Source organism: Pleurodeles waltl, chromosome 10 (genome assembly GCF_031143425.1).
Source record: "Pleurodeles waltl isolate 20211129_DDA chromosome 10, aPleWal1.hap1.20221129, whole genome shotgun sequence".
Lineage (NCBI taxonomy): Eukaryota > Metazoa > Chordata > Amphibia > Caudata > Salamandridae > Pleurodeles > Pleurodeles waltl.
The window spans coordinates 181,427,100-181,448,799 of NC_090449.1; the positions used below are offsets into that span (position 1 = coordinate 181,427,100).

Here is a 21,700-nt window from a genome sequence, read left to right on the forward strand (position 1 = left end):
TTTCCTACAAGGGCGTTTCAGACCCCAATCAAGCTGGAGACTGATAGGAGCGTGATCCGACAGTGCAATTTCTAAAATATCACAATCTAGTACTTGTGGTGTAACAGAATGTGAAATAAGGAAGTAATCTATTCTAGAATGGGAATCATGTACTGTCGAGTGATATGTAAACCCTTTATCTGATGGATGTAGTAAACGCCAGATATCGATCAAACCATGATCTTCTCTGATGTCTCCCAGTATGGCTCTATCTCTACCATGAGTTGTGTCCAGGGGACCTGTCCTGTCTAAGATCACATCTGGCGCAAGATTCCAATCGCCTCCCAAAACTATTCTGGAAATCCCATTTCTGTTAGAATTCTATTTAGATGAAGGAAAAAGGGGGCTTTAGTCCCAACAGGGGCATATATGGAACCCACTCCTAATATATTGTTACCAACTTTAAGCTTCGCTAAAACAAATCTACCATCCTCATCTGACCATGACTGAAGTATTTGGCATTGCAGTGTTTTCCGTATTAGAATGGCTACACCACTTTTCCCAGTAGTAGCGTGGGATGTAGCATCTCCTGATATGTGAGAAGGGGATTTGCAGCTGTAAAGTATCTGACCTACCCAATCTCGTTTTAATTTTTCTGATTCTATATCAGATAGATGAGTCTCCTGGATGAGAGCAATATCAGTATGTTTGGAGGCTAAATAGGAAAGAATTTTCTTCCTTTTAATGTAATTAGTAAAGCCATTGACATTGAGAGAGACAATTTGCATAGGACTTGTTGTCATGATGATGACTAAAAATGTTAGAGTATATTTGTACTGTGTGAAACAGAGTCAAAATGCTAAAAAAGGGAAAAGGAAGTAGATAAACTATATGGTAATGTGATAATGAGAACTTACTGGAGGAAAAAAAAAAAAAAAAAAAAATATCTGGAGTATAGTAAACCTGAAACCAATATGTGGAACTATAATCATAAAATATTGTTAACACTAAACTCTAAATAGTGTAAGTACACCGTTCTAAGTGCTAGAATGTAAAAGAACACTGCAGATCAAATAATATGTATCTTTCGTCGGTGGGTCTAAACCTCAATTCGAAACCCAGACTCTGGAGGGGAGGAAAGGAAAACCACTCATGGTAAATAAATTATACGAAAAAACACTCCATGGAGTTATAAAATCTATCCAAGAGAAAATCTGCAAATACAAACACAGTAGGAAACGTACATGGTTATTGAACAGCAATATATGAGGATAGGAAATAAATCATATCCATCAGAATTAATAATTGTAGTAAAACACTAATAACATTATATTAATACATAGCATGTATAAATATACTCATCTAGCTGGAAGAAGTGATAGTGGAAGGTTGAGCATCAGTTACTTTATTAAAAGACGTGGGTGACTTTAGAGGTGATCTCGATTTGTCTCTGGGATTTTCCTGTGTGAGTGACTTTACGCAGTGGACTGCTTTATCTCTGTCAAACTGTTTCTTAAAGGTACGGACGTGTAATCTACCGGTGCGATGGCTTTGTGGATCTTTCTGTAATTGAAGCGGACTATTCATAGATGTTTTGTCCAGTGGCGTTGAGTCCATATGTTGGTCATCCAAACTGTCCAGGAAGCATACCAGATCCTCAGGCTCCGTGTAGTACCTTGAGTTCCCATCCATTGTGATCCACATTGTGGCAGGTTCTAAAAGACCATATTTGATATCCCATTTGCGAAGTCTTGGCCTAAGTTGCAGGAACGCTTTTCTTTTGGCATTGGTTTCAGTGGAGAAGTCTGCAGCAATAAATACTTTATGGCCTTCCAAGTCATACGGACCATGTTTACGAGCAGCTGTTAATATTTGGTGGACCTGTTCATGGCGTAAGAGGCATGCTATAATCGATCGAGGTCTAGATTCAAGAGTTGAAGTTGAAGTTCTTGATCGAATTCTGTGAGCTCTCTGCAACTCAAGGGGATGCTCAAAAGATATGTTCAGTAGCCGCGGTATTAACGTTAGTAGCAAGTTCTTCACATCATTATTGACTTCCATTTTTTCTGGAATTCCATAAAAACAAATGTTATTTCTTCGGGCCCTGTCTTCCAAATCTATAACTTTTTGTTTTAGGTGCCAGATATCCGGACCCCAATACTCTGCATTATCTAATTTCTCTTCCAAAAAAGTGGTTCTTTGATCTAAAATTTCCACTTTGGTATGAAAACAGTTTAGATCCATCCGTATTGTCTTCATTTCTGTTGCGAGATCTGAAATTTTTACATCCATAGATCCCAATCTTTGCCCCACGGCAGAGATCTCTTTTAAAATAAGGTCCATAGAAGCAATGTCTTGTGGGACAACAGTAGACGTGCCTGGAGGTACAGTGTTCCCTACTACTTGTGTAAACAAAGGCTTTCTATTAGATTTGCCACTGGCCATACTGTTATATTTTAATGTTAGAGAAGACAATAAATAAGTACAGCTTAGTAATCAAATATGATATCTAATTGACTCACAAAGTAGATAGATATTAACACTGTAAATGGTGACAGACATCTGGGATTTTAAAATTATGGCTATATGTTTTCAAGCAGGTGTCGCTGAGAAACAGTGCATCAGAAATGTTGTACAGTTTTCGTCTGCCTACCCAAATTCACTTTACCCCCTCTGCTGATAGGAATTCCGGCGTTTATGTAATTTCGTAGTAGAGTCTGAATTGTCAGATTTAGAAAAATATCTCTGAAGTGAACGTTTACATGCTTCTCATACAGCTGCCTTTCGACATTCAAGGAAAGGAATTTCACATATCTCTTCAGAAGCAGAATTCCTGATAGAATGACTAATTTTCACAAACTCTGTCAGCTGTAGGAATGGTGTACAACACTCATTTGCCAAACTGTATTTACGCCACACACCTGTAGACAAGAAATTCCTGCGCTTACATAATCACGTAATGGATCCTGAACAGTTAAGTGAAGAGAAATACCTCAGAGTTGAGAGTTGTCAGAGGCTTCTCTTACAGCAGCCTTTTCACTTATCTCACCAGCAGCTGACTGTGTTTCCTGACAGAATTAGTCTTTGCCACAGACTTCTATAATTTTAAAAAATAATGACTGAATGCTTTCAGACAGGTGTCCCTGAGAATCAGTGCATCAGAAATAGCTCACATGTTTTGCCTGCCTATCCAGATTCGCTTTACGCCCTCTGCTGATAGGAATTCCAGCATTTACTTAATTGCGTAGCAGACTCTAAACTGTCAAATGAAGAGAAATACCTCAGAAGTGAAAGTCCATATGTTTCCCCAACAGCAGCCTTTCAACTTTCAAGAAAGGGAATTCCACTTATCTGTTAAGAAACTGGCTGTATTTCATGACAGAATGAGTAACTTTCACAGAGTCTCTCAGCTGCAGAAATGGTGTATAACACTCACTTTCCGAACTGCATTTGCTCCACACACTGGGCTGACAAGAAAATCCTGTGCTCACATGTTTATGTAAGAAGTCTGAACAGTTAATTGAAGAGAAAATACCTCAGAGTTGAGACTTGTCAGAGGCTTCCCTGTGCTGTGTGGAGAGTTCAACCAAAGGTCAACAGTTATTTAATTCCCTAAACACAAAGAAAGCCCCATATCTCTTCAGCAGCTGACTCTGTGTCCTGACAGAAAGTGTTGTTCTTTGCTCAGCTGAGGGGCCGTGTTCAGGTGATTTGTAGCCTGGCTTCAGGGCTTCAATTAAGAACTCCGTTTTAACTGGCATTTCTTACTTGGAAAATAACTTCAGAGTTATGTTGCTGTTATCGCATGTATATTTCCTTTCATTCTGAGGCGGCCATTTTGGCAGCCAGACTCCGCCCCCCATTCCACACAATCCTAACCTTTTGCTGTTCTACCTTGTACAATCCTTGCCTGCCTACTGACTCTCTGAGCTCATTTCCTGTGACCGTGATCGTGATATTTTCACTCTCTTCTAACCACCCTTTCATTCATCGATCCTGGCATCTTTCCCACCCTTGTTAGTGTGTTTGCAAACCTCTTCAGTCCTGAGCGTTTGCCAGGGCTCTTGCTAGAGGTGCTTTGTGTTGGCCAATCTCCTGCCCACATCCCTCCAGACCCTGCCCCACGTCTTCCCCAGTGCAACTCCAGCTCATGTCATATCATTTTATTTGCTGAGGAAGAAGGGGGCTTATTTTAACCCAGTGGTATCTGGAGTGACCTTTAGAAAACATTTATTTGAACAATGGAATGTTCTTTAAAGTTGTTATAATGTCTGTCCAACAGTAACCCAGAACTGCTAGCCCAAGTTTATCCGTTGTGGAGAAAGCTGTATCATGATAATTAGATGGAAATCATTTTGTTTCATATTAGGGTATTTAGCAATACATAGTGCATCCTTTGTGCCCTAGGCGACATACCACCTATCAACTTTTCAATCACTCTTATTTTCTTTTCTGTTGACTATCTACAAATTATTATCCCATATCCCTCTGACTTCTCTACCCCTCCACCGCACATCCCTCCCACATCCTCCGCTCACATCCACTGTGCCCCATTCCCTCCTCATCCCCCCACTCCTGTCTTCTCTTTTAAACTCCTTCACAAGTCCACACTCCCTTCTGCTCACGTCCCCTCCACTAGCCTCCCTCTCATCTCCCCCTCCATTAATCTATTGCCTCTCTTTCTCCTGCCCCTTCCCCTCTCTGTGCACCCATCCTCTTCCCTCTTCCTTTCCATTCTCCTTCTCACTTTTTACCGCCATATCCCTCTTCAGGCCACTTCTCTCCCATCTCCTTACTCCACTACACACGTCTCCTCTCCCTATCCACAGTCCATCTCTACTCTCTCCTCCACATCCACCTCCTACCTCTTCTCCTCACCTCCCTGCCCTCTTCTATCACTTCCCCACACTTCTCTTCTTACCCATCCTATCTCTTCCCCCCCTATCTCTCCCCTTTTCGCTTCCTTGCCCTCTCCCCTACCTGTCTCCCTCGTTTCTTCTCTCCCTAGCCTCTAAAAAGCATAAAACAGTTATGAACACATGCTTTTGCCTGATAATAAAACACATGTTTTCCCCTGAAGATAAGAGGTTTATATTGCCACATTGTCAGATCTTTGAAACAAATGATTAATAATTTCGGGATCCTTTCCCCAATGTCATAAAGCAATGTACAATTAAATGTTGCTTGACTTAAGGTGCTTAGCAGCGATTCACCCCTACGACAACTCATGCCCGATTCACAAAGGTAAACTTAGACCAAAAGTCTAAACTTGAATCAAAAGTCTTACTTTATTCGTAGTAAAGTTAGACTTTTGGTCTAAACTTACACCAACAGTTTAAACTTACAACAAACGTTTAACTTTACTCTAAATAAAGTTAGATTTTTGGTCTAGACTTACACAAAATGTCTAAACGTAGACCAAAACTTCGGTATAAACTTAGACTTTGGGTCTAAGTTTACCTTTGTAAATTGGGCTCCTCCTCTCCAATTTAGAGGAAAATTTGCATTACAAAAAATGTCTTGGGACTATTACTCATAAAGATAACCATGTGGAATTATACAGTGCTACAGCAGGCCATTTTCTATATTTAGTTTCTGCAAATCTGTGACCTTGCCCAGACTTACAGCTACCTGGATTACAACATAACACCAGTTCTTGCAATAACCCCATCGGACTGCCAGACCCCTCAATATCTCCCAAAGTAGACTCGGAGGACTCCTTCAGATGAATTAAAAGGTCCACATCGGCAACATGTAAATTGCCTTGCCAGAGATCATAATCTTTATCTGTTACGTGGAGCTCTGGTCATGAATAAGCTGATTTTTTTCTCAAAGCCTGTCCTACTGGAACTATGCAACAATTATCATTTCGTTCCTGTAGTCTCCACACCTGAAAACTAAGCAACTCTTTAACAGTAATAAATAATGACTAGGTAAAACAAAAGTCTTTTAAATCATTGGTTTGCTCCAAGATGTCTTGAGTATTTTATTTTATTTTGTGTAAGCAGAATGTCCTCCAAGAAATCTCTGCTATAAAAAAATTACTATTTTTGTTAAACTTCCGGAGTTTGTAAAAATATGTCTGAATTACTGTGTTTAATTTGGCGATAAATTTCAAAATTTTGCAAGATGCAGACGTCACATAGATTTATTCAGCTGAGCAGACAAACTAACCATTGTTTGGCACATGGGCTGAGAAGGGTGTTGAAGCTCGTACCATTGGTAATTGCCTTCCTATTGTGGGGTTACAGGTATTCCAATTACTCATAGGTAAATTTGCGTTTTTCATAACTCTACAGGTGTGCGAGAATACATTTTGAATTTCCTTTTTTAATTTTACAGAATATTTGTCCCCAATATTTGTTTACAGTGGATAAACAGACAGTGTGATGTCCAGTTTTGGAACAAACAAAATGCATATCATAATATCTCAATATAACCATTAGCAACTATTTTTTGTCGATCATTGTTTTCTTCACACAAGGATTTCTTTGGAGAAGAATCCTCTTGAGTTTACCTTTTGTGATGGGAACATTCCTCTCATCTGCCCCCCAACGAGTGAGCAGACCTGGGCACTGAATATCAAGCGTGGCATCTTGAGTCTACTCCAGAGCTCATACACATCCTCAACACATGGACCAGTTGAAGAGGTGAGTGCTGTCATCGTACTCAAACCTTCATTAGGGCAGAAGAGTGCAGTGGTGGTGGAACAATTTTCAGACTATTGGTGGTGGATGGTGGTATCAACTTACTAAGATGTTTGAAAACATTTTATTACTGAATTTACAAATATGGCAAATGAGCAAAATAACAGAGGAGAATGTGGCTTTTAGGGAGCGGGTAGGTGTTAAAGTGGGATTTTTAAAAAACGAAGTCCATTGATATTTTTTGCAACACATTTTCTTAAATATAAGGGAAACATATTTTACAAGAATAGTACAGTAGTGTACGGTCAATTTTAGTTAGTGGACAAATCCAATTACAACCCATAGTTACAAGCCCATACAGTTTAATCAGTCTAAACTTCCCTTCACTTTTTTATAGTATATATGCTTTTATATTGTGCTATTTAATTAAATCTTAGTTTTTACCACATTACTTACTTATTCACACTCTGTGGTTACAGTTGCTCAAATATTGTCATGAAAGTATACCATTAATCATTATCGGGGGTCAAAGGTCATACTAATGGACCAATAATGTCCTTTTCGCTACAAATATGAGTTTGGTGAATGGCCTCTGTCTACTATTCATAATTTTAACAGCGATACTAATGTCTTGCCCTTCTGTTTCTCCAAATGCTTTGTAGCCCCACAATAAACATTAAAGAGCCATGCATGCATTATACAGAAATATTCACGCAACAGTTGAAATTGATTATCTTTCAGTGTTGATATTTCTGTTTCTTTTGTGCGTTCATTTCCAGTAAAAGTTCAAATAGAACTAACATTTGCCTTCATCTCTTTCTTGAAAGTCGCCTTTTCTCACACTGTAATATTTGCTCTAGGTGGATGTCTTGGGAAAGTGCCCGACAAAATATCATCTGAGGGGTTCGGTTCTGTGGAAAACAAAAGATTTAAACCTTTGCTCGCAGAGATCTTCAAGCTTTTCTTTCCTGAGATCTGTTCCTCTTCCACATAAAGCGGTGAGCTTTCATTGCCACATTAATGCTATGCGCACGGTATTGTTTTCAGTCTTCTGTCTCAGGCCAATCAAATGTCTTAACAGTAGATATTCCGCCGTCTGTAAGTCAGTGTGAAGTAACTAGCACACTTCAAACATAATACCTGGACCGGGGAAGTGATTAAAAATTGGACAGCACACAATTTCAGAATGAATATCTATAAATAATAAGCAAGTACATTTAGGTGCCATTTCAAAACTAAACTCTGACTCGCACGGATAACCCCGGAGCAGGCTAATTTGCTGATATCTGCCAGCATCTACTAGCTCTTTTTACTTTGAAACACCATTGATTGAAAAGCAGCAAGTCGGCGTTTAACGTTTGTTTTGAAAATATTGAAATACAGTGTATAAATTATTTTTTTAGCTGTGATGCAATATTTCGGTGCCCCCTTATAGTTGAAGCAATAAAAGATGTCGAAGACATAAGGGTTAAAGTGATGAATGGCAGGTGGATGTGGTAAAAGGATGCACAAGTAATTAAGGTGTAAAAGTTAAAGAAATTGGGAGGCAAGACTGTCCCTGTTTATTTGAAGTGAGTCTGTAATTTACAGAAAAGCAAAGATGAATCAGGCACACGTGTTAGGCACCCTACAGAAGAGGGGTATATTTTACTAAATTAGTTAATATAACCTAAATTACATCATGAAGTGTTTTTTGTCATAGCAACTTACATTTGACATAGCTATCATTATTTTACTTTATAGCTTTCTTAAAAGACAATGACAACTTTGCATCAAACCCACCAATGATAATAGGTACCTCCTGGCTTTCATCAAATCCACATTACTCAGCATGTAGTTCCAGGTTCCACTAAATTGGCCTGACCACATCCTATTACCCTTTATAATAAGCATTGGATGATTGAGGAGCATAGGCGAAACGTCAGTGTACACTGTGACTCAGTGAGGGCCTCTCAACCTCCGCAATGACCAGTGACATAAGACTAGTGATGGGTATTTACATGAAATTCCCTTATATTTCAAATGACATAAAAGTACAACTAATACACAAATAAACTGGCCTACCCTACAAGGAACAGAAAATTGTTATCTCTAGTTTTTATCTTTCAAAGAAAGGTCTTTCAGGCATAAGAAACTGTAGCAATTTGCCTCAAAAATCTGGATCATCTCTCTCTAGCTGAGGTCATGCAAGGTATCTTGCTTATACCCTCCAGATGTCTCAAATGCTCCAACTTCCTTAGCAATAATTGTTCTTTAGTATCATGCCCTAATACTTATTATCATTCGTTCATCTCATATTATATTATTATCTAGAATAACCTTGAAATGTAGACGCTTAAGGAAATAAGGCTCCATATGGCAACAGAGAAATTGATTAATATTGCTGCTGATAGCTCCTCGTATGGCCATTTTTTTTCTTCAAATAATTGCCATCAAATAGAAGGGATCGGATGTGTTGTGCAAATGATGCTCAATAGTATGTTTTAAAATCTGGTAATGCCCAGCCACCTTTTTGAATGAGATGCTTGATTTTGGAAAGAGACTGGCATGCCCCATGATATGAAGCTGTTGATAGCTAAATCAAGCTGTTGTAAATAATATTTGGAACTCGTAGCGTGAATGACCTAAATAAATACACAAATTTGAGAAGAATGTTCCTTCTCACAATATTGCAATGCCCAATACTGCTACTAGGGAGTTGATGCCAAAGATGAAGATTATTTATGGATTTCTTCAACAGCTGCCCATAATTGAGTTGTATGATACCTTTGTCCTGGCTAGTAATCTTAATACCAAGATATATTACAATCTGTAAAATATTTATTTTTGTCCAGTAATGGGTAATTGAGGATGACCTGAGTTTTATGAGTATTAAGTTTATACCCTGATATAGACCCAAATTGGGAAGCCTCTATTTAATGTGCACTATAACATGTATTGCCTCTCTTGAATTACCACACTGAAATATGGGATGCGTGGTGTAAGGCTTACCATACCCCTGACATCCATTCATATGCCTGAAAAACAACCTCTCTCTCTACCAGCTGTTTTTCAGGCTGGTTTAATAAATGTATGGCTTCAACATGAGCTTAAATGCTTTGGACAGTTGTATAACAGAGGGTTTACCAAACTTTATCAGACATACAGTCCCATTTTGATTTACTGCAAAACAATTTTTACAAATATTTACAGGTACAACATTTTGTAAATCATCATATCTTTCATAATTTTAAATCTGAGGATTCAGCAAATCTATCAACTTTGCACTCCAAAAGATAAGTGATATCAATCAGAGAATTAAATCAGGTCACAAGCCATTATGCAAAGGATAATCTTATGAATTTAGCTAGGAAGTGGACCTAAAGAGTGAGAATCATAGAATGTCCAGAGGATATAGAGGGAGCTTTTAGTGGAATCAACTCTTTTGTTAAATTTATCAATTTGAAATGCCAACAATTTACAACAATCTGTATGATATGCTATACCCTAGATAAAATAGTGAAATTGAAAACTGCTGTTAGAAATTATACAATGAATTGCTGTATATGTGGAAGTGTTGCAGCAGATATTACACAAATGTTCGCTGACTGCCTATGCCTAGTCTATTTTTAGTCTAAAATCATTGGCTATCTTGCAGATCAACTACTTATCCAAATCGAGCTATGTCTAATATAATGCTAACTGTTAGAAATGGGGTCTTTGGTTGACAGTCAGGTTACCCCCTGTTCAAGCAAGGACCCTCACTCTAGTTAGGATAAAAGAGAATCACCCTCAGCTAACCCCTGCTTACCCCCTTGGTAGCTTGGCAGAGCAGTAGGCTTAACCTCAGAGTGCTGGGCGTAAAGTATTTGTACCAACACACACAGTAACTTAATGAAAACACTACAAAATGACACAACACCAGTTTAGAAAAATAGGAAATATTTATCTAGACAAAACAAGACCAAAATGACAAAAATCCAACATACACAAGTCAAGTTATGATTTTTTAAAGGTTTAAAATAAAAAGAGTCTTTAAGTAGTTGTAACACCACACTAGCGCTGCTAGCGTGAAAATGTACCTGGTTTGCGTCAAAAATAACCCCGCACGGGCGGTGTGCGTCGAAAGTAACCCTGCACGGCTGTGTGCGTCGAAAACAACTCGGCACGGCGGTGCGCGTTGAAAGAGCCAGCCACACGACGATCCGAAAGTCCCGCGGCGCAGGGTGCGATCTCTCAGCCTCCGTCAGCGATGCTGCGCGTCGTTTCTCCTGCTCCGGGCGTCGGTTTTTCGGTCGCGTTTCCTGCGGCGTCGTTTCTCAGCTGCGGAACCGGCGTCGCGTCGTTTTCTCAGCCGCGATCGGATTCGCGTCGATCTTTTCTCCGCACGGTGCTCGGTGCGTGTATTTTTGTCCTTAGGCTGCCAGCCTCTCCTTTCAGGGTCCCAGGAACTGGAAGGGCACCACAGAGCAGAGTAGGGGTCTCTCCAGAGACTCCAGGTGCTGGCAGGAAGAAGTCTTTGCTATCCCTGAGACTTCAACAACAGGAGGCAAGCTCTACATCAAGCCCTTGGAGATTTCTTCTTCAAGATGGAAGGCACACAAAGTCCAGTCTTTGCCCTCTTACTCAGGCAGAAGCAGCACTGCAGGAAAGCTCCACAAAGCACAGTCACAGGCAGGGCAGCACTTGTTCCTCAGCGATCAGCTCTTCTCCAGGCAGAGGTTCCTCTTGATTCCAGAAGTGTTTCTAAAGTTTGTAAGTTTGGGTGCCCTTCTTATACCCATTTTAGTCTTTGAAGTCACCTTTCTTCAAAGGGGACTCACACCTTCTTGTGAAATCCTGCCTTGCCCAGGCAAGGCCTCAGACACACACCAGGGGGCTGGAGACAGCATTGTCAGAGGCAGGCCCAGTCCTTTCAGATGAGAGTGACCACTCCACCCCTCCCTCCTAGCAGAGATGGCTAATCAGGAAATGCAGATCACACCCCAGCTCCCTTTGTGTCACTGTCTGGTGTGAGGTGAAAAACAACCCAACTGTCAAACTGACCCAGACAGGGAATCCACAAACAAGGCAGAGTCACAGAATGGTTTAAGCAAGAAAATGCTCACTTTCTAAAAGTGGCATTTTCAAACGCACAATCTCAAAATCAACTTTACTAAAAGATGTATTTTTAAATTGTGAGTTCAGGGATCCCAAACTCCACCTGTCCATCTACTCTCTAGGGGAATCTACACTTTAATCATATTTAAAGGTAGCCCCCATATTATCCTATGAGAGAGACAGACCTTGCAACAGTGAAAACGAAATTGGCAGTATTTCACTGTCAGGACATATAAACCACATTACTATATGTCCTACCTTATCCATACACTGCACCCTGCCCTTGGGGCTACCTAGGGCCTACCTTAGGGGTGCCTTACATGCAAGGAAAGGGAAGGTTTAGGCCTGGCAAGTGGGTACACTTGCCAAGTCGAATTTACAGTGTAAAATTACACATACAGACACTGCAGTGGCAGGTCTGAGACATGATTACAGAGCTACTTATGTGGGTGGCACAACCAGTGCTGCAGGCCCACTAGTAGCATTTGATTTACAGGCCCTGGCACCTCCAGTGCACCTTACTAGGGACTTACTAGTAAATCAAATATGCCAATCATGGATAAACCACTTACATACAATTTAAACAGGAGAGCATATGCACTTTAGCACTGGTTAGCAGTGGTAAAGTGCTCAGAGTTGAAAAGCCAACAGCAACATGTCAGAAAAATATAGGAGGCAGGAGGCAAAAAAGTCTGGGGATGACCCTGCATAAGCAAAAGTCCAACACGACCCCCTACCAGCCTAAAGCCAGGGGAGAACAATCAATACCTTGATGTACTTCCCTGATTGGGGCGATAGAACAGGGACCCAGGCCCACAACAGCAGGGGCATGTTCCAGTTCTACGCCTTCCTGACTCCAGTTGGATCTCTCTGTCCATACTCTCAGGGTCCACTAAGCTAACCCATGGGGAACCCTTCTCCACATCTACAGACACCATCTGTGCAACACCTAACTTTACTTTGCTCACAGATGTATTGCAATGGGCAGATAGTACCACCAGGGCCAACACAGTGGTGTTGCCCACTCCACCACCGGGTTGTGACTCTCGTCCTCCCCCCCCCAGGGGCAACTCTGTCCACCAGGACAGCAAGCCACAGTGGCCCCAGACAACTGTCAGGGATGAGAGCCCGACCTCAGGCCTCTCTAACCACTGTGACTGTGGAGAGTGGGGGGTGGTAGCCCCAGGTGCCTGGCACCCTTTGACCACTCTCTCTTCCACCAGGTCAGGGATGTTAACCTGACCCTGGTCCTCTCCTCTGGGGCTCTGTACCCTTCCTGCAGAAGCGGCACCCCCAGAGTCAAAAACTGTCAGGGTGCTTGTAGAAGCAGTCCTGCACAATTCTTCCATCAGTGCAGGGATGTTAACCTGCAACTGATCCTCCAACCTGGGGTCTGTACCTTCAGGTTGGACCAGGGCCAGGGGTGAGGCTTCCCTCCCCCTGCCCTCTCTTCTGGGGTCCTGAACCACCCAACTAGGAGTGGCCCCCCCAGAAGACAACATGGTAGGGGCACTGTTAGCAGTAGCCCCTTCCTCCAGGTCAGGGGGGACACCCTTAACCTGGCCTCCCAATCCAGGGTCTGTACCCACAGACTGGATCACTGCCTGGCAAACCAGGACTTCCTGGGGGGCATACCTACCCCCTACCAGGTCAGAGTTTACCCTCTGAACCTGGTCATCCAACCCAGGGTCACCACCCTGCGGTTGAACCACTGCCTGGCACACCAGGACTTCCTTGGGAGCACACTTACCCCCCATCAGGTCAGAGTTTACCCCCTGAACCTGATCATTCAACCCAGAGTCACCACCCTGCGGTTGAACCATTGCCTGGCACACCAGGACTTCCAGGGGGGCACACTTACCCCCCTCAAGGGACACACTGTCCCGAAGGGCCACACAAGAGTCTGGCTGGCGCAGGTCTCCTGACCTCTGCCCATCTGACAGAGTCTGGATTCCCCCCAACCCAGAAATGGTCTCACCAAGGTCATTCATGGGGGGCTCTGCTCTCAGAGCTGACCCCTGACCCTCCAGGTTCTCCACTGGGGTCCGCAACCCCCTCTCAACCCTCTGTCTGGACTTCTGCACCCCCTCACTAGGAGTGGTACTGCCAGACACCAGAACTGGTGGGACGCTGGCTACAGCGGCCCCCCCAAGTTCTCCTGACACTGTGGGGTCTCCCTCAACAGATGGCCCTATGGTACAGGCTAGGCTCCCCTCCTGGTGTTCCCGCAGGGAACCCTCCAGGACCTGGGACCGGATCTCGGGCACCTTGGGCCTCAACCCATCCCCATTCCCTCTCCTCTGAGACTGGACATGGGGTCCCTCACCCATCCCACTACACTGGGACCTACCTGGGACACTACAATCCTTCCCTACCTCACCTGGTTGGGAACTACCTAGACCACTCCTCTCAGGAGCACCCCCAAATGCCTCTTCAGACTCTCTGGTACTCACCCAGAAGTCTGCCTCCATTGTAAGCTCCCTGGGGTCAGAGAACTCACACTCCACCTGGTGTTGGCATAGCTCTGGAAAATAAGGACTAGACATATGCTCTCCAGCAATTACATCACTCAGCCCCTCACATGAATTAACCAAAGTACCCTTCACCCAACCATCCAGTGACTCTGCTTTGAAAAAGCACCCCACATCACCCTCCTGAGACTGGTGAGACAGTACCTGACTGTCCCTGACACTCAACCCACACTCTTCTGGGATGTTTTCACACTCCATAACCAGGACTTCTACCTGGGGGGAACCCCTCTCCCTGTCACTCTCACCTAGAGTCAGTAGAGTGTCCCTCCCACCAGTAGGAATATGACTCCCCATGCCAGTTCCCCAATCCACCTCAGGGACCCTGTGCATCACTGGAGCTACCTCATACCCCTGAACCTCCTGGCGTGTGTTAACTCCCTCCTTCAAGTAGGGCACCACCTCTCGGGGCATGTGCACTTCTGCAGCATCACTGGATATACAATTGTTGCTGCCACCATTCCAGCTGGACTTAGCCCTCATGACTTCCAGCTCTTTCAATTTAAGCTCGTAAGCATAAATCATTTTTTTAATCTCTAAGTTCCTCCTCCCTTCTTCCAACTCTTCCCACTTGTCATACTCCCTTTGCATCCTCAACTTTTCTGCCTCCAACCGGCGAACCCTTTCTGCCTGTCTGTCCTGTAACTCTTCAGGAGTCAGACCCTTGGGTGACACCCTGCCATCCCTCCTGGGGACCCTCCCCCCAGGCGTAACAGGTTCTTCCACTACACCACTGTGTATCCTCTGCACTTCCCCACCCATATTCTCCTCCTCTGTGTGCCCTCCAGCCTTCTTGATTGTCACCCCCTCCCTGGTGGAGCTCTCCGTGGGACAGTCAAGATCTTTAAGGAACTGTTTCAATTGAGCAACTGAGTACTCCTTCAGTTTCTCCATTTCAAACACAGCTCCAGCTGTTGCATCTCCAGATTGAGACATGATGGTCACAAGTGCAAAGTTCCAAAAGGCAGAAAAAATAATTTTCCAATGAAGTAAAAAGAATCAGTCAAGGGATCAGCAAAATCATGGAAGTAGAACAAAAAGGAGTCCTTAAGAGAAAAATCAAAAGATCACCAAACAAGTAGTATGTGGTCACGTAGTGGTCTGAGATCAAAACAGTAGTGTACACTTAATTACTGTATGTCAAGTACAAACACAAGTCCAAATCCCGACCGCTGGTCACCAATGTTAGAAATGGGGTCTTTGGTTGACAGTCAGGTTACCCCCTGTTCAAGCAAGGACCCTCACTCTAGTTAGGATAAAAGAGAATCACCCTCAGCTAACCCCTGCTTACCCCCTTGGTAGCTTGGCAGAGCAGTAGGCTTAACCTCAGAGTGCTGGGCGTAAAGTATTTGTACCAACACACACAGTAACTTAATGAAAACACTACAAAATGACACAACACCAGTTTAGAAAAATAGGAAATATTTATCTAGACAAAACAAGACCAAAACGACAAAAATCCAACATACACAAGTCAAGTTATGATTTTTTAAAGGTTTAAAATAAAAAGAGTCTTTAGGTAGTTGTAACACCACACTAGCGCTGCTAGCGTGAAAATGTACCTGGTTTGCGTCAAAAATAACCCCGCACGGGCGGTGTGCGTCGAAAGTAACCCTGCACGGCTGTGTGCGTCGAAAACAACTCGGCACGGCGGTGCGCGTTGAAAGAGCCAGCCACACGACGATCCGAAAGTCCCGCGGCGCAGGGTGCGATCTCTCAGCCTCCGTCAGCGATGCTGCGCGTCGTTTCTCCTGCTCCGGGCGTCGGTTTTTCGGTCGCGTTTCCTGCGGCGTCGTTTCTCAGCTGCGGAACCGGCGTCGCGTCGTTTTCTCAGCCGCGATCGGATTCGCGTCGATCTTTTCTCCGCACGGTGCTCGGTGCGTGTATTTTTGTCCTTAGGCTGCCAGCCTCTCCTTTCAGGGTCCCAGGAACTGGAAGGGCACCACAGAGCAGAGTAGGGGTCTCTCCAGAGACTCCAGGTGCTGGCAGGAAGAAGTCTTTGCTATCCCTGAGACTTCAACAACAGGAGGCAAGCTCTACATCAAGCCCTTGGAGATTTCTTCTTCAAGATGGAAGGCACACAAAGTCCAGTCTTTGCCCTCTTACTCAGGCAGAAGCAGCACTGCAGGAAAGCTCCACAAAGCACAGTCACAGGCAGGGCAGCACTTGTTCCTCAGCGATCAGCTCTTCTCCAGGCAGAGGTTCCTCTTGATTCCAGAAGTGTTTCTAAAGTTTGTAAGTTTGGGTGCCCTTCTTATACCCATTTTAGTCTTTGAAGTCACCTTTCTTCAAAGGGGACTCACACCTTCTTGTGAAATCCTGCCTTGCCCAGGCAAGGCCTCAGACACACACCAGGGGGCTGGAGACAGCATTGTCAGAGGCAGGCCCAGTCCTTTCAGATGAGAGTGACCACTCCACCCCTCCCTCCTAGCAGAGATGGCTAATCAGGAAATGCAGATCACACCCCAGCTCCCTTTGTGTCACTGTCTGGTGTGAGGTGAAAAACAACCCAACTGTCAAACTGACCCAGACAGGGAATCCACAAACAAGGCAGAGTCACAGAATGGTTTAAGCAAGAAAATGCTCACTTTCTAAAAGTGGCATTTTCAAACGCACAATCTCAAAATCAACTTTACTAAAAGATGTATTTTTAAATTGTGAGTTCAGGGATCCCAAACTCCACCTGTCCATCTACTCTCTAGGGGAATCTACACTTTAATCATATTTAAAGGTAGCCCCCATATTATCCTATGAGAGAGACAGACCTTGCAACAGTGAAAACGAAATTGGCAGTATTTCACTGTCAGGACATATAAACCACATTACTATATGTCCTACCTTATCCATACACTGCACCCTGCCCTTGGGGCTACCTAGGGCCTACCTTAGGGGTGCCTTACATGCAAGGAAAGGGAAGGTTTAGGCCTGGCAAGTGGGTACACTTGCCAAGTCGAATTTACAGTGTAAAATTACACATACAGACACTGCAGTGGCAGGTCTGAGACATGATTACAGAGCTACTTATGTGGGTGGCACAACCAGTGCTGCAGGCCCACTAGTAGCATTTGATTTACAGGCCCTGGCACCTCCAGTGCACCTTACTAGGACTTACTAGTAAATCAAATATGCCAATCATGGATAAACCACTTACATACAATTTAAACAGGAGAGCATATGCACTTTAGCACTGGTTAGCAGTGGTAAAGTGCTCAGAGTTGAAAAGCCAACAGCAACATGTCAGAAAAATATAGGAGGCAGGAGGCAAAAAAGTCTGGGGATGACCCTGCATAAGCAAAAGTCCAACACTAACCATCTGATTAGACTCCTTTAGCATCTTGCCCCTAATATTACCATCACAATTATCTCTGGCCCACTATGCATAGCACATCATTGGATCTGTCAGACATATTTAAACAAAGGGTGAAAGGGGTGCAATGTTAAATCCATCTTCTGAGAAGGATGTGTGAAATACCTGCTTCCAAAATCAGAATGTGGTTGCAGTCGTTCTGGCACTTGTTGTGTTCACGCAGCATTTTGAACAGGATGCATGATAGTCTTGTCCAGCAAACATCCACATCCAGACCCAATAAAGGTTACAGAATCTGCCTTGTTCTGACATGTCTCTCACACACAGACACACATATCTACCTCAACTCCATGAAGTGTCTCATGAATGAATCATCAGTGTGAGGTGGTACAATCGTGCTGCCATGCATAAAGAATCTCAGACTTAACAGAGAAACAAACCATGAAGTAATCTGTATGGGGATTTACCCTCATGAAATGGAGCACATTACTGTCAGTATAGACCCTATAAAATAAAGCATCTCTCAGTTTAATAAAAAATCACACTCCGGTTACCAACTTGTACAAACTTTTGCTACAGTAGCATGGACTACGCAACTGCCTAATATTTGTTGAACTTCTTAATTGTTCAGCTATATTTTCTACTGTCTATGTCCTAGTGAAGATTACTCGCTTATCTCTGTGGTAGCCAATCTTGTCCTTCTGCCACCATAATCTTTGTGGAGTAATTATCCAGAAGGCATGCAAGGATGTGGTGCTCAAGGTCTCTGCCCTTGCCCTCTTCATTCTACAGTTGGTTCCCCAACAAAGATCATCATGTGCTATTCCATGACATACAATACATATACACCCTTGTAATAAGAACTCTCACACTTCCATACCTCCTGATTGTTACTCTAGTATCTTACCAATTGTGCCCTTGCTTTGTATTTACCTGCAATTGTTTGTGTCTAAGGCATGCAAATACCAGCTGAAAAGAGTCACCGCGTGGCCTTTTTGCGCTCTGTTGGATTATTTAGTGTGTGCCATAATACACTGCTGATTCTGTCTCTGCTTGTCCTTCACTTTTACCTAAATTTCTCACTTTTTTTGTCTTTAGTGTATCCATTCATTGTTAAAATGTGTAGTTATTAGCAATTTGGCAAACCATTATTCCTAAGCCCCTGTTCTGCGGGCTAATCTAGAGCTTTAAAGGTTTTCACACCCTCATCAATATGTGTCCTCCATTCCTAGCACTGACTTGCAGGCACTATGGGCAGGGCTTTGACTGGAAATGTCGAAGTGCAGGTACTAACTCTTCTGAGTACCTGTTTGCTCTTGAAAAGTGCCGATACTCTCCCATTAAATGTATTGCAGCAGTGCTGAGAAGTGCAGGTACTCTCACTTGCAAATTAAAGAAGTGTCGGTACTCAGTACCGGACAGTACCTGCCCATTTAAAGCACTGACTATGGTTAAATACCTGGTGCCAAATTACGAGTGATTGGGCAATCCCCATCCGTGCCGCGGAGTGTTTTTAATTGGTTCTTCCCATTAGGGATCAGGATAGTGTGTCCAAATATGTATGGACAATATGTGCTGTTCAGATTGATATGCGAACCCTGCTCCCTCCTCCCAAGCGCACCCCAAAGGCTGCAATCACTTTCTTCGTGGGGAGTAGTCAGCACAGGTGTGTGGGCAAAGACGTTCCTTCCTTTACACGAGGCCACTCCCAAAGAAAACGATAAAACGTACCCTTAGGATTACACCCACACAAAACGTGCACGAGCACAGTCGATATTTCAGAAGGGATCGTGCACGAGTCTGGGGTTCCTAGTGCAATGCTACCGTGCTCCAGAGTGCAACAGCGGAAGCACATGCTCAGTGTGCACCTGAAGGTATATTCTGCAATACGGCCCGTGGTTAGGGCTACTTTGTGCTCCTTATAAAATAAATAAATAAATTAAAATTACACCTGACGCCTTCTCCCGTTTCGATTAGAAATGCCATTCACCGTCCAGTGTAATATTTCTGCGAATTTCTCTCTGATTAAAGCCAGGGGTTTAGGGGATATATTGCAAGGTTATCACAATGAATATATATCGTACGAGCCAATATTTTGGTATTATCTACTGCAAACAAGATGCATGCCACATGTGAACTTACAAACCATCAAGTTTCTTTGAAGCCCTTTTGAAGGGTTTTTATATTTGGCGATCAGAAACTGGGAGGATGTGCTTTTTCACTGTGAAACACCCTCCTTTGGTGTTTAAAAGTTAACATGTTTTCCTAACCGAAGGTCTGCTTCTCGAAACCGCTTTACAATAAAGTACTGTGCTGAAAGCCTGTAGACATGATTATGTATAGTTTTGCGCTGGGAAACAAATGTGGGAAATGCAGTTTCCACCGCTTTCCCCATTTTATATTAGAGAATAGAGAAAGCAAAGTTGTTTACACTTTTTAATTTCAAAAATGTTTGCATAAGGTCCTTCTTTCTTATTACTAAATGTAGAAAACATGTTTTTTAAATACTGTTCACGTATTTAACCACACTACCTTTTTTTATAAGTAAAGTACTTCCCTTTCTTATCCTGAAGATGTAAAAATAGTGCCAAATCTGTTTCTTTTGTTGCCTATGTCACAACCAGCAACAACCATGCAAAATGTAGTTGCTCTGTTTTAGTATCAATTAAAGATTTGCATAACTTGGCCTCAAATGTCCACTTCGGATGTGAAGATCTCAGACTCACAGTCTGCTTAGGAAGCTACTGCCACACATTTTCACAGCCTCACTTCTGTACGTACTGTGTCTTGTTAAAATGTTGGAATAAAACAGAAGAACTGCTATTTGTACATTCCTGACTTACATGTACAAACGGTTGAATTAGCGATTTCCTAATTGCGATTTCCTGCAAATTGCAATTAGAAAATCACTAATTCAAATGTATTAAACTGTTTCATTTGCGATTCATAGTGGATCACAAATAGATACCATTAATAAAAATGAGGTAAGTCACAATTTGGGACCCATTAAGAGTCGCAACCATCACAGGGATGGTGGCCTGCTGGGCTCAACAGAGCACCATGTCTGTGACTGCTTTTTAAATAGAACAATCTTTTTTTTTTTTTTTTAACACCGCCCGTTTTCCTTCATAAAATGAAAACCATTTGTTTCATTTTTTAAGAGTTGGCAGTTGTCCGTGGGAACTCTGCCTGTTCTTGAAAAATACTTTCCCAACCATTCTCGAAGGAGAAGGGGTCCCTTAGTGACTCTTTCTATTTGTGAATGGGTTCCCACCAACTTTCTATTAGTGGTAAACAGCAAATGTTTTACAACCACTTTTTGGTTGAAAACATTTGTACATACTGTCCAGATTCGGTATTAGGAGGGGACGCCCACAACGCGCCACTTACTAATACCAAATCACAACACCCAAATCACGATTCGGCAACAAATTACCAACTTGCAATTTGGGCTTTGAACATCCCCCCAAAAATGTCTCTAGTCGCAAATGGGTCGATTCTGCGAACTGGTCCATTTGCGACTAGAAAAATGCTTTGCCATGTGGCCCTTTTTTTAATGTTTGCTTTAAAATGCACCCTGCCAAAAGTATTCTAATGACATCACTTTTAAATGGTGTTATCTAGACATTTCCATGTGCTCAGAGGTTAATTTTTATTTTAATATGCCATAAATAATATCACAAATCTGGCATTACCAATCTGAAAAGTTTTGTTTTATTTTTCACACAGATCTTTAAGTACAGCTACTTTGCCTAGTCAAATTTATAAATACCATTAACTTGGTCCAAGTTCTTTAAATCTTTGAAGGAGATAAACACTTTCACTCCGAAACATATTTGCATGACATATGAGAAAAGGATAGATAACATGACAATTAAAATAATTTGTTGCATGCACTTCTAAGAAGGATCATTTGATAAATCCACCAGCTGTCAACTGTGAAATGTTCAGGCTCACAAGTTTGAACAAGCTTTTGCAATGCAATAGTCTTCCATTTTCTTGCGTTATAGCTATTGGAATTGTAAACTCAGAACTGGACTTCTTGTGCCACTTAAATTGGTCAACCCTGTCTCATAATTTTGTCTTTTCCTGCCCTGCCTTGTTTTGGTGGTCACTGGTGGCTACTGACATCAGAAATCACAAGCCCTTGAGGAGAGTCG

General features: G+C 42.7%; 1 protein-coding gene across 4 annotated transcripts in view; it reads left to right on the forward strand.

The window, feature by feature from the left end:
* Nucleotides 1–21,700, forward strand: part of LOC138261322 (uncharacterized) — an 888,401-nt gene that overhangs the window by 123,871 nt on the left and 742,830 nt on the right. For all 4 annotated transcript variants that reach the window (XR_011199068.1, XM_069210158.1, XM_069210160.1 and 1 more), the window contains 2 exons: nucleotides 6,464–6,629; nucleotides 7,487–7,624. Coding sequence is in view for 3 of the 4 variants with exons in the window: in XM_069210158.1 (XP_069066259.1) it covers nucleotides 6,464–6,629; nucleotides 7,487–7,624 (304 nt within the window). In the remaining variant the exon portion in view is untranslated. The remainder of the gene's footprint in view (nucleotides 1–6,463; nucleotides 6,630–7,486; nucleotides 7,625–21,700) is intronic.